General features: G+C 40.0%; 1 protein-coding gene across 1 annotated transcript in view; it reads right to left on the bottom strand.

Annotated features, from left to right (window-relative positions):
• Positions 1-5,529: 5,529 nt before the first annotated feature.
• LOC130550635 (pyruvate carboxylase, mitochondrial-like) overlaps positions 5,530-13,843 on the bottom strand; it is a 44,371-nt gene continuing 36,057 nt past the window's right edge. Inside the window, exon 4 of the mRNA XM_057328148.1 lies at positions 5,530-5,682. Within this exon, the coding sequence (XP_057184131.1) occupies positions 5,545-5,682 (138 nt within the window). The 3' untranslated portion in view covers positions 5,530-5,544. The remainder of the gene's footprint in view (positions 5,683-13,843) is intronic.

Genomic DNA, 13,843 nt, shown 5'->3' with positions numbered 1-13,843 from the left:
ATGTAATACCGTGCTCTTAACATTCTGAAACCGCCTGTATATATTTTGTGCATGTAAAGTGTATCATTTCAGTGCTGCACAAGTTGCATACTAGGGCTGCAGCTATCGATTCTTTTACTAATCGAGTATTCTACTGATTTTTCCATCGATTAATCGGGTATTCAGATAAGTACTTTTTCTTTATTAAAAAGCAATACTAAATATACAAGAGAAAATAAGACAGGTCTCTTAAAATGAGTAAAACAACTAATTTGTTTCCTTTTTAGAACAATTAGTTTTTATTGCTGAAATAGCATACATTAATATCTGTGAAAACTAAACCCATTTAGTACATTCCATTGCCATATTAAATTCAAAATGCAATATAATACAAATATATAAATAAGAAACATGAATAAAAATGGAAATAATAATTTCAAACAATAGCCTATGACTTTTATTTTTGCAGGTTGTCAGATGCTTATTTTTTAGTATGTCTGTTTCTTCACTCAAACAATAACATGTTTGTGAAATAAACTCTCAGCGCAACTCTGGAGGTGAAGTTCATGTCCTCATTCAGCGCAGACGCAGACAAATTCATGAGCATCACGCGTGTAGCACGTTAAACTGTGCAGTTCATTCACTCAGACACGCAGACCAGACAGATGAAATGTGTAATAACAGGATTCGGGTCCACTAGTCCGCATCTAGTTTGATGGACTCAATGCAGCCGGAAAACAAGTTTCACTCGTAAAATAGACTAAAACTAAGTAAAATATCAGTTCACCATTTCAATAAGCTATTAGGGCTGTGACGGTGGCAGTTTTTTTACCACCGCGGTGGTAATAGACAAATCGACCGCGGTGGTGCGGTGTTGAGAAATATATATTATTTATATAAATAATATTTATATTATTATATTTGCGTGTAGCAACCACATGACGAGTGGAAGAGAAATATAGACCTTATTTAAATACTTGAAATTGTTAAATAATTGAAATATGATATCTGAAATAAATGAGGATGAAACATCCGTCAATGTTTAACGCGCAAATCCATCAGTGAAACGGCACACTACAGCATATAAAACATTTAAATAAACATCAGTAAATAATGAAAACTTAAATGATATAAGAAAGCTAAATACTAAATAAAAAAGCTCTTGTTGCAGTAACTTCAGTCAGTGGCGTATTAACCCTTACAGTCCTTAACAATTCCATTTGAAACAAACTGTTTAAACCTACATTGGCTTTCCTATTCAGATTGCCATAAAAACTTTACTTTTTCCGACTCGTGTTGTGAAACTTACTTGTTGACATTGTCCAGATTAAAATGTGTACAGCTGCACTAAATGCGCGTTCAGAAGATGTGCACAGGAGCGCAAATGAAAGATGTCTCTCCGCAACCGCGGCAAAACCTGCGCGCGCTCCGACACTAAGCAAGCGGGTCATAGCCAGTTTTGATTTTACGTATCTGTTCATTTCACAACAAGATCCATTGCAAACCGCAGAATAACCTGGGTTTTGCCGTGCAGGCCTGCGCTCGAACGCACCAACGGAAACGTATGCCAATAATTTCTGTTAATTTAAAATCTTTTAAATAAAACCATCCACAACTGAAAGGCTACAACTAGCAATCGTTATCGCAACTCTCATATTTATTACACCTATATTTGTCAGAGTGACGTGCACTACCGCCGGTGGCAGTTCACCACCGTCATGGCACTTTACCATCGCGGTGGTGCGGTTGTTACGGCAACCGTCACAGCCCTATAAGCTATCAGTTATTTATCAGCATGAGAAATACGTGTGAGCGTGTGAACATACTAAAACGCGTGTGTCCACGGTGAATGCATTTGCATGAGACTTGAGAGCCCTGTAACATGAAAGAGTTTAGCGGGCTGTGCGTCAGTAATAACGGTCCGTGGGGAAACGCAGTGCTCCGTGTGTACTGTAGTTAAATGGATTAAACGAGGCTTCGAGGCAACAAAAATTGCCTCGATGATTTTTTGTATTCGAATAACTCGAGTTACTCGAGGAATCGTTTCAGCCTAGTGCAGACATCTCCCAGGTAGTTCACTCGGTGTTGTTGTGCCGTTGTAACGGGTATAGCTATGGGTTATTTCCACTGTTTATTATTTTTTCATACAGTGAATTTATAGTCATTTTGTGCTGTACACATCTGTTGATGGGCGCACAACTTTGAGCTGTTCCTTTGTTCAATCCTTTTATTTCTTGTTGTTTTCATAGTTATAATATTCTCCAATTAAATACCTTTGAAGTAATGCTTGCCCTTGTTCGTTCATTCACGTTGCCTGGGTTCGGGATGGTTGTATCAGAGTAGTATATATCTTTTCTTTTAAACAGTCGAGAGACAAAATAGTTGAACCCGGCGCCCACCCTAAAGCAAAATTGGGTAACACACACCAGTTAGGGTAGGGGGCGCTACATATATATGATTCTGCACAAGATTATCTGGCCAAGTGACGAAGATATAGATGAGGATATGTTCAGCCTTGAGGATCAACAGAGAGCAATACGTTTCCTCAGATTTATAGAGAATGGTATGCCTTTTTATCCCTTAATTACTACAAAAACCTTATACCAAAAATATACTTCAGCTGCATGCGTACTGTTCGTGTGACATAATTTTTCTCATCCGGAGGGTCTGGACAGTCTGCGTGCAGCCCAATTATTGTGACTGCATGGACAAAGGTGCATTTGTGAGTGATTTGAGTGCTTGAATATTCAAGCAAACTCTGCAAGTTTGACGAAAGTGACAAAAGGCTGTAAGCAACCCTATTCCCTACTCACTCCGAAGGGCTGAGACCTAGAAGTTGGGACTTCGGAGGGAGCAAGGCATTTGTGAATCATAATGAAGCCATTTGGAACATTTATTTGGCGAAGGGAGCAATGAAAGGCCACATAATTTCCTCAATAGCTTCACATGGAATGTTACCATGACAGCGACAACAGGAATATTTTATTGGTGTTAAAGGCGCAGTTCTTAATTAACAGCTCCCACTAGCGTTGTATTATAGATTTGCCACGAATCGCTCAGTCCAAACACGACGGTGGCCACCACAGTACAAAAAGATGTCGTTCTCATGTTGACGCAGGGAAGAGATTTTGCGGGCATTAGAAAGACTGTAGAAAGAGCTATGACTTATGTATTACATAAAATAAAAGGTCTGTGGATTTTAAGTTTAAAAAGAAGGATAAAAGTAAAGCAGGAGCTAGGACCTGCGCTAATATTATAAAGACTTTACAGCAGAGACACGTTAGGATTAAGTCTTTTAGCAGAGATATAGATATCTATGGAGATACTTTCCAGCAGAGAGACGTTGGAGAGAAAGATCGTCTTAAAATCATCCCAGAGGAGGTTGCTATAATTCGGATCAGTATGTGAGTAACTACTAACATACCAAGATATGTTGTTGTTCTAATATTAGCTGTGTGACGGAGCAGTTTTGAGTGTCATTGTTTGTCTGGAACCGCTTTAATATTGTACTCGTCCAGATACTGGAGAGAGAGAGCGAGAGCGCGTTGGAGCTGAAACTGGAGAGCGAGNACATGCTTGTTTTTCTTTACCGTAACCTGTAGTTCAATCAATAATTTAAAAAGAGATATTATGCAATTTGCATAGGAGTAGGATTGGCTTTTGAAAATTGTACCATTTAAGGCCTGTTCTGGTATGGTCAGTTTATTTTGACGGAATTTTTATTTTCAGTTTTTTGTAATATGCGCATAATATGACTTTATTTTGGGAATATCTAAAAATAATGTCTGTTGAATGCCTGTTGATTATGGACACTTTATTGTGTTTATTTCTGTTGAAGAATTTTCAGTTTTTTAAAGATATATTCTTTAAATAAATAACTTTTAAATATGTCATAAGTGTATTTATATTTACTGCCAGGGACAACTTGCAAAAGATTAACTTAAATAATGACAACGTGTGAAAATGATTTCATGAACAAACAAAACATTTGTGAGAATTAAATGTCAAAGCCATAAAACAGACAATTAATCACCAAAGCCCCAAAACAGACAATTAATCGCCAAAGCCCCAAAACAGACAATTAATCGTCATAATCGCCATGATTTATTCGACAATTAATTGTCAGCCAAATTTCATAATCGTGACAGCCCTACCTACATGCATTGAATTCGCCGCCATGTTTTGTACAGCAGCCCTAAATAGACAAACAACTCTACAACGCGCGTTTTCTCTTCCTCTCCGCTGCGGTATCGTGGTGAAACGGATCGCGGGAAGATACGTGATCCGTACGGATCGTGCTTTCCGGTGCGGAACGCATGTGACCCGCGGATTAACTGAAAGTTTATTCATCATTGAGTAAAAGAGTAAAACGCGCTCTCACCCTTGGTGAACACCTGGAGGTGTTCATTAAGGGGTGGGGGGGCTCTGTCACGGTCCCACCGTCTTGTTTATGAAATTCTAGTCGTATGGCAGGATCGGGGCACAGCCCTTAGGTTTTATGTGAGAAAACCATGAGTTGTTTGTTTTTACTTCCCATGTCTTTTCTCGTGTCTCGTCTTTGACCCTGCCCCTCTCGTCTAATGTATTGCTTTCCACTCGTGTATCATGTTCCTCACCTGCCCTGTGTAATTATCCCTCGTTTGTCTTGCCTATTTAATGCCTCATGTTTCATTGTCCTGTGTTCGTTCATTGTATATGTTCTTGTCTATGTACTTACCTCCGTGCCTAGTGCTGTGTGTTCCTGTTCCTGGTTGTTGCGTGAGTTTAGTTATTGTCAGTTCATTGTAGTTTTGTCCAGTGTGGTGTTTAGTCCTTGTATTTTAGTTTAGTCAGTTTATGTGCCTGTTTGTTCTTCCATTTATTATCGTGTTTTGTTCCCCACTGTGGGTTTTTGTTTTGCGTGTCTTTTGTAATATTAAAGTCTTGTTAACCCCTTCACGCCTGCCTGCATCTGGGTTCTTCCACGCACCATCGTGACAACTAACTCTAGTAAAGTAGTAACCTTAAACATACCAACAATAAACAGTGTGTGTTTTATCTGATTTTACAGAACCAAATGAGTATATTTTTTTGTATTGTTATTGTGATATAAAATAGTTTAGGGCTTGCACTATCAATTATTTTGGTAGTGGAGCGTTTTGTTTATCAAGCAATCATTTTTTAATCAAGTAATCGTTTTTATCGAGTAAATATTTTTATTTTAATTCACATTAAGAAACAGACTTAAGTAAACAATTCAAGGCTAGGATGTTTCTACTCAACCAATTTCCTATATATATATATATTTTTTGTCATGCCAAATAAAAAAATGTTGCCATTTTTTTTTTGCCATGCCTATATAAAATAAATAACAGTAGATAAATAAATAAAAAACTGTAATTTCTGCTCATTTAATTTAAGATTTTTTTTATCGTGATAGAACATTTTTTTATATCGCCCACCCCTTAAACAATACTATACATTCACTTGTTTAGTTAACATATTTTCTTCATTGTTCACTTTTCATTTCATGTTTAATATTTCAAAATCCTAGAACTTGGTTTATTTCCATTTTGAATCACAGACTTAACACATGGTCTCAGACATCTGGTGACCAGAATACATTTGAAGTACATGAGAAGTTCTTATTCTCACCGCATTAGTGTCCACATCACTGTGAATAGCAACTGTATTGATGCCCATTTTTTTGCAAGTTTTCATCACCTGTGAATAGAAATGAAGATGTTAAGATAAAGTGCATATTTCAACTTTTTAAAATTATTTTATTGTTCTACAGAATAAAAGTGTTTTAAAGGTGATTTTTTATAAGGGACTGCAGATTTACTTCAAGATTTGGCATGTGAATTATCTTATTGTGACAAACCTTACATTGTTGGAAAGGTCTAAGTCTCTAGAAAATATATTTCATCACAGTTTAATAGAATAATATATGTAGGACGAGGATTCTTTTTTTAAAAGAGCGTGCTTAAAATGGTTTATGTCCTTTCAATTGTCACAGTCCCGTATACGGGACACCCACATTTGCTTCCATATTTTTGTGGGAATTCTGATCTAATCATGACAAACTGTATATCGTTGGAAAGTTCTGAGACTCTAGAATACATATTTAACAGTGCTTTATAAAATAAAGTATGTAGGAAGTGTAATTGATTCACATATGACAGGACTGTGTATCAAAAATAAGTACTGCCTACAAAATTTTTACATTTACTTCAAAACTTTGCACGTGAATTCTTATCTTATCATGACAAACATTATATCGTTGGAAAAGAACTAAGGCTCTAGAAAACACATTTCATCAGTGTTTTATAGAATAATTCATGTAAGTAATTGATTCATAAATGAAAATTCATAAAGTGTGCATAAAAATAGTATAATACAAATTTCCTGTTTTGTATACATGTTCCTGTGCTTTTGTATTTTTTCATTGTGTCTGTTAATTGTAAGAGTAAATCTGAAATTTGATCAAAGATGCTTTTTTCATTTTTTTGTGTTAAAACCAATGGAAGCCTATGGGATTTGGTAGATTTAGATGGTAGATCAGCTAAAAAAAAACTCACAGACACGTCAAAATTTAGTGCATCACAACACTTGGTGACCCTTGGAACTTTAACTTGTGAAATTTTGGGGCTGATCCATAATTTCTTTATGTATTTTGTTATAAAAGAAAAACATAAACCTTTTAGAGTTTTTTTATTACAATAAATAAGACAATACACAGTGCTATGAAAAAGTATTTGCCCCCTTCCGTTTTTTTTTCATATTTGTCATGCTTAAATGATTCAGATCATCAAACAGATTTTTATATTACTCAAAGAAAACCAAAGTAAATACAAAACGCAGTTTTTAAATGATGGTTTTATTTATTAAGGGGAAAAAATCTAAATGTTTCTGACCCTATGTGAAAAAGTAATTGCCCCCTTGGTAAATCATGAATTAACTGTGATTAATTGAATAACGGAGTTAAATTTTACTATCCACACTCAAGCCTAATTACTGCCAGACCTGTTGAATCAAGAAATCACTTAAGTAGAACCTTTCTGACAAACTGAAGTAGTCTAAAAGATCTCAAATAGAAACAAATCATGCCGCGATCTAAAGAAATTCAAGAACAGATGAGAAACAAAGTAATGTATCAGTCTAGAAAGGGTTGCAAAGCCATTTCTAAGGCTTTGGGACTCCAGCAAACCTTAGTGAGAGCCATTATCCACAAATGGAGAAAGCATGTAACAGTGGTAAACCGTCCCAGTAGTGGCCGGCCTACCAAAATTACTCCAAGAGCACAACAACGACTCGTCCAGGAGGTCATAAAAGATGCCAGAACAACATCTAAAGAACTGCAGGCCTCTCTTGCTTCAGTTAAGGTCAGTGTTCATGATTCTACAATAAGAAAGCGACTGCAAAAATGGCAGCCATGGGAAAACCACTGCTGACCAAAAAGGACACATCTCGTCTCACATTTGCTAAAAAAATCTTGATGATCCCCAAAACTTTTGGGCAAATATTCTGTGGACTGATGAGACAAAGGTTGAACTTTTTGGAAGGTGTGCGTCCCGTTACATCTGGCATAAAACTAACACAGCATTTCATAAAAAGAACATCATACCAACAGTCAAACATGGTGGAGGTAGTGTGATGGTCTGGGGCTGCTTTGCAGCTTCAGGACCTGGATGACTGGCCATAATTGATGGAACCATGAATTCTGCGATCTACCAGAAAATCCTAAAAGTGAATGTCCGGCCATCGGCTTGTGACCTCAAGCTTAAACGCACTTGGGTTATGCAGCAGGACAATGATCCAAAACACACCAGCAAGTCCACCTCTGAATGGCTAAAAAAATAAATAAATAAAGGTATTGGAGTGGCCTAGTCAAAGTACGGACTTAAATCCAATTGAAATGCTGTGACATGAACTTAAAAAGGCTGTTCATGCTCGAAGTAGGAGTGTGCGATATATATCGTATGCGATAATATCGTAAATGTTGTTTTAACGATGTGCGAAATCACTATTCATCATTATCATTAATAATAATTAATAATACTCGAAATCATTATCGAGTATGTCACTCACTTTTAATAACCAATCAAAAAACTGCATTCACGGTCCATGAATTCACTGCGTGCTGTGTAGTCACCGTCTGCGCGTGCGCATTCAGAGCGTGACATAGCAGCGCATCCATGCGGTCTTTATGACAGAAGTTAAAGATGAGCAAGAAAACAGGGAGACAAAATATTCAAACATCAACAACCTCGCAACCTACGCTGGATTTAATTGCCAGACGTGGGTCATCATCATTAGCATGGAGGCGGTTTGGTTTTGAAAGGTCAGACTTTATTCAAAAAACGCCAATCTGCAAACTTTGCCGAAAGTCTATAGCCGTCAAAAGCAGCTAGACAACCAATCTTTTTCACCATCTTCGAACTAGCCATCGCCAAGAGTACCATTCGCCAAGAGACGAATATGAAAATCTGCGGGAATCAACTGAACACGACCCGTCTGCAGCAGACAGGGTAAAAGCAAAAAACACACGCAGCAAACATTGGGGGAACCATTTGGCAAACAAGTACCTTACGACAAAAAAAGTGGCAGATGGCAAGACATAACAAATGCGGTCAGCAATTACATCGCCAAAGACATGGTGCCAATTCAGACGGTAGAGAGAGATGGTTTTAAACAACTTCTCAAGACGTTAGACCCGCGTTATACACTGCCTGGACGAAAACACTTCAGTCACACAGATCTGCCGAAGTTGTATGAGTCAAGTCAAACGCCGGCGCACGAAGTGCAAAAAGTATTACATTTCGCAACAGCAACTGATTTGTGGTCGAGCAGAACATCCGAACCTTACCTCTCGCTAACAATGCATTTCATTGACGACAACTGTCAGCTCCAAAGCTACTGTTTACAAACCTCATACTTCCCAGACGATCACAGGTAACTCGTAAAAAAGTACCTGTGTATCCCTGCCTCAAGCAGCCCTTCTGAGAGGGCTTTCAGAATGGGAGGAAATATTGTAACATGTCACCGTGCTGCTCTGAAGCCTGATGCTGTGGACAGGCTGGTGTTTTTGTCACATAGCTTGAAACATATGTGAAAAAAATCAAGCTGCTGTAAATGTGGACTTGGTTTTTATCGGTGTCAATTGTTTACATTTGCTATTTTTTTCCTGAGTTTTGAGTGCAATATTTGACTAAATCTGAAGTGATTTTGTGAACTGAATTGTACAGTCATTATTTAATTTGTTTTGCTATCATTGTGCAATATTAGAATACTTGAAGTTAGAGATTTGTTAAAGATATTATAGGGTTTTTTTTGTATCTTTGAGTTGACTTGAAGAGAGTAATTTCTTTACAGATGCCTTTAATTTGTTTTTGCTTCTTTTTGTCATATGTGAATAAGTCCACTTAATGGCAGAACTCAACCCCTGAAAACCTGTGACTACTGAATAACTTTTAGTTATAAAGAGTGTTTTATCTTTTTGTTTTATCTAAATTGTAGACTTTGTTTGTACTACTGTGTCATTTGTTTACATCATAGTACAATATTTGACTGAATCTTAAGTGATGTAATTTTTTTGCAAATTGTTGAAAACTGTTACATTTTCTCTAGTATCTTTGTGCAATTGTACAGTGCTACTGTTCGCCATGTATTTTATTTAAGTTTTTTGACACATTTTACAGAACTTGAAGAGAGTCATTTGTTTATAAATGCAAACATTTAAAATTGTAATGAAAAATATATTTTCATTGAGCAGTGTTTTGTAATTTCTTTGTTTTGTTATTTAAAATAATAAACCTTAAGACCTCTCTTCAATTTATTGTTTTCATTATTACTATTATGAGTAATCAATATTCTGTTAGTGTGTTCTAAAATTAAGCTAGTAGTACAATATAAGACTTACTGTAAAAACATTTTTTTTCAGGATGCATTTAAAATATCGTTTGGTTATCGTTATCGGCAAAATCCCAGAACACATCGAGATAATAATTTTTGCCAATATCACACACCCCTAGCTCGAAGACCTCCAATGTGGGTGAATTAAATCAATTCTGTAAAGAAGAGTGGGCCAAAATTCCTCCACAGCGATGTGAAAGACTCATTGCGAGCTATCGCAAATGCTTGATTGCAACTAGTTATTAGGTTTAGGGGGCAATTACTTTTTCACATAGGGTAAGAAATGTTTGGATTGTTTTTTCCCTTAATAAATAAAACCATTATTTAAAAACTGCATTTTGTATTAACTCTGGTTTTCTTTGTGTAATATTTAAATTTGTTTGATGATCTGGATCATTTAAGCATGACAAATATGCTAAAAAAACAAAAATCAGGAAGGGAGCAAATACTTTTTCACAGCACTGTATATATACATATATTTTTGTGTTTTCTTTTTCAGCAATAATCTGCTAATTATCTTCTATCAAACGAGACCAACCGTAGGTCTGTATTCCAAAGAATTCATGAGTTACAGCCCTTTTAGTGCTAACAGTGCATTTTCATGTGTACGACAAAAAGGGCTGCGCCACTTAAGGGGTTAAGTACACAGAGTGACATAAAATAACTTTAAAAAGTGTTCTGAAGGCATACGAATGGTAAAAGGAGATTTACTAGTTCAAAAGTAGAATCAATAGATTGTAAATGTTAAAATGAGTATTATATTGTGTTTTCCAAGTAATGATACAATGCAATATAATATACTGTATTGTCCCCTTAGGGCAGTGTTTCCAAATCCTGGTTGCCAACAAGCAAACTGTAGAAGATCCTGCAGTGGGTCAATATCAAATCTCAGCAAGGAAACCAGAATTTTTCAAGGCATTACAACAGATGATCTGTTGATCTGAACACTATTGATCTGTAATCATTATTGCCCATTGGACATGATTTCTTAAGCTCAGGACACAAGTTAATGGCCAATATCAGGGGGTTTCAGAACATCTATCAACTTTAGTTTTGTTAGTGTGTTCTGCATCGTTGGTTCCACTTAGAAGCTATGTTTCTGTCGATTCATCAGGCATGTTGGAAAAAAGATTGCAACTTAGATCATGGCTCACTATTCAAACACTATTGAATTGAAATAGCTGTTCCCTGAGATACTTCACTCGTACTGTGTAGCAGAACGCTATGGGGAAAACTCCTTTTTCTCCGATGACTGAAGCTTTTAATAACGCAGTGAATACTGCACGGCCATTGCTTTGTGCAAAGTAAAACTTTGAACCAATGGCAGCAAAGCTGCACGGACCTATGGTGATGGAGCCCGCCAAAATCGGCGGGGCTTATGGCTATATAAGCAGACACATCGCCGTAGTGTCCTCAGATCTCTTCTCCTTCAGCGACAACTCTACCTTGCTACTCGAGACTGATTGCTTCGCCTTCGAAAAGCCTTCGCAGCGGATTCGACCCCCTGGTCAGCGGCCTCGCTGTTTTCTCCAGCACTGGTAAGCAGCGCCGGTCTTTTTCCCTGCTGCCATCCGGCAAGTTCTAAAAGAGCAAATTTTCGAGCAAATTTCCTGTAGCATTGTTGCAAATGCCGCGCCGTCCCTGTCACTCATGTGGGGTCTTCCTACACGTCGCTGATGGTCACGGCGAGTGCGTCTCATGCTTGGGGTTATCCCATGCTGAAGACGCACTCAAAGAGACGGAAAGCCCTCATTGCGAGAGCATGAGTCTCTCATCTCTGCGCTCACAGATAGCTTTTTTTTCAGAGAGCGAATCTGCCCCTCGTGCCCTCTCGTTTTCTTCCTCACAAGATGTGAGGAAAAAGCAGCGGGGTAGAGGATCTAAGCGCTCGGGGAAGAGTGGGCTCAGGCCGCCACAGCGTGCCTCGCCTTCTCCACAGAGAGAGATTTCACCGGTTCGATTTTCCGAGCCTGACCAGCATCCCTTGGTTGCCGCCAGTGATATGGTTTCATTTGGCGGAAGCGAATTCGAGGAAGACGACAGCATGTCGCTAGCGGCTTCAGATGTGGAGGAGTTGTTGGGCTCAGTATTTGACCCCGCCCCTCTGCCGTTTTCTGGCAACACAATTCCAAGCCTGGTGTAGACACCGAGCTGACTTGATGAGTCAGTGGCCGCACTTCTGTGTCCACCCACGGCCATTGGATGCTCCAGATCTACCAGGCCAAACTCCTCCAGGGAATGGATGAGTCTGGAACCGACCCCGCGTCGTTCAGAGAGCTGCAGAGCGCAACCGATCATGCACTACGCCCCACCAAGGCCACGGCCCAGGCGATAGGCAGATTCATGGAAGTCTCGTGGTGCTCGAGTGCCACTTATGGCTGACGCTCACGAAGATCAAGGAGGCTGACAAGGTCCCCTACCTCGAAGATCCGATCTCTGCCACAGGCCTCTTCGGATATCAGAGAACAGGCACACAAGGTGCTGTTCGTAGCCCCACTCTGGAAAAACCAGCCTTGGGTTGCGGAACTGTCTCAGCTGCTGATAGCAGCACCATGGCCTATTCCCCTGAGACAGGACCTCCTCTCTCAGACAGGCAACACGATTTGGCACCCCGAGCTGTGGGCTCTGCATCTTTGGCCTCTCGATGGGTGCCTACGGACCTCCCCGAGAGTGTCATGAACACTATCTCTCAGGCTAGAGCTCCATCCACAAGACAGCTCTATACCCTCAAGTTGTCTGTCTTTTCCGCCTGGTGTGCAGCCCGCGGCACAGACCCAGAATCCTGCGACATATTGTTGATATTGTCCTTCCTGCAAGAGCTGTTGGATAAGGGTCATTCCCCTTCCACGCTCAAGGTCTATGTGGCAGCCATTTCAGCTTCCCATTCCCCCATAGCAGGCCAAACGGTGGGTAAGAACAACTTTGTTGTTTGTTTCTTGAAGGGATCCAGGCGACTCTGCCCTCTTCGCCCCTCACTGTTCACACATGGGATCTGCCCACAGTGTTGAGAGCTCTGAGGAGCTCTCCCTTTGACTCTCTGCAGTCTGTGGACCTCCGTCCCCGAACACTTAAAACAGCTCTGCTTCTAGCTCTGGCATCAGTTAAATGTATGGGCAATTTACAGGCGCTCTCTGTGAGCCCTACCTGTCTTGAATTTGGGCCTGACGACTCAAGGGTGGTCCTCAAACCAAGGCATGGCCCCGTTTAGAGCATAGGTAGTGACGCTTTCTGCACTCCCCTCCTCAGAGCAGGACCCGGAGCTGAACCTGCTCTGCCCCGTTAGAGCACTGAAGGTTTATATCGAACGTTCTGCCCCCTTCAGGCGGTCGGAACAGCTGTTTGCTTCGGTGACCTCACCAAAGGGTCCCTGGTCACGAAGCAAAGACTTTCTAAATGGATATTTGAGGCTATTACGCTAGCACATTCTTCCTTGGGCCTTCAATGCCCCATGGGAGTTAGAGCCCACTCTACTAGAGGTGTCGCCTCTTCATGGGTATGGTCTAGCGGTGTGCCCATAGCAGAGATTTGTGCAGCAGCCTGCTGGGCTTCGCCTACCACATTTACCAGATTCTAAAGTCTGGAGGTCACGGCCTTGCAAGCTCAGGTCCTCTCTGCTTAAGGGGCTCACACTAGGTCACTGGACTGACGGTTGTTTTCCAACCGCACTGTCACCAAGCACACTGTCATTGGGATGATTAACCGGACTGGGCCACCTCTAAGCTTGGCCCCATCCGCTCCCGCAGGGCTCCCCTGCTCCATACTTGGCCCCCGAGCCCTGGCTCTGGGGTAAACTGGTGTTTATCGTTCCTCTTGTAGCACGGAGGGATTATATTGGTTACCCATAGCATCCTGCTACGCAGTACGAGTGAAGTATCGATAGGGAACGTACTCGGTTACTAACATAACCTCGGTTCCCTGAGATCCGGGAATACTGCGTTCCTGGCCGTGCTTACAAGCTGCAGCTGGTCGT

The sequence above is a fragment of the Triplophysa rosa genome, unplaced genomic scaffold (assembly GCF_024868665.1).
Source record: "Triplophysa rosa unplaced genomic scaffold, Trosa_1v2 scaffold378_ERROPOS86667, whole genome shotgun sequence".
Lineage (NCBI taxonomy): Eukaryota > Metazoa > Chordata > Actinopteri > Cypriniformes > Nemacheilidae > Triplophysa > Triplophysa rosa.
The sequence above is the reverse complement of the archived record's forward strand: the minus strand, read 5'-3'. Positions and strand labels throughout refer to the sequence as shown.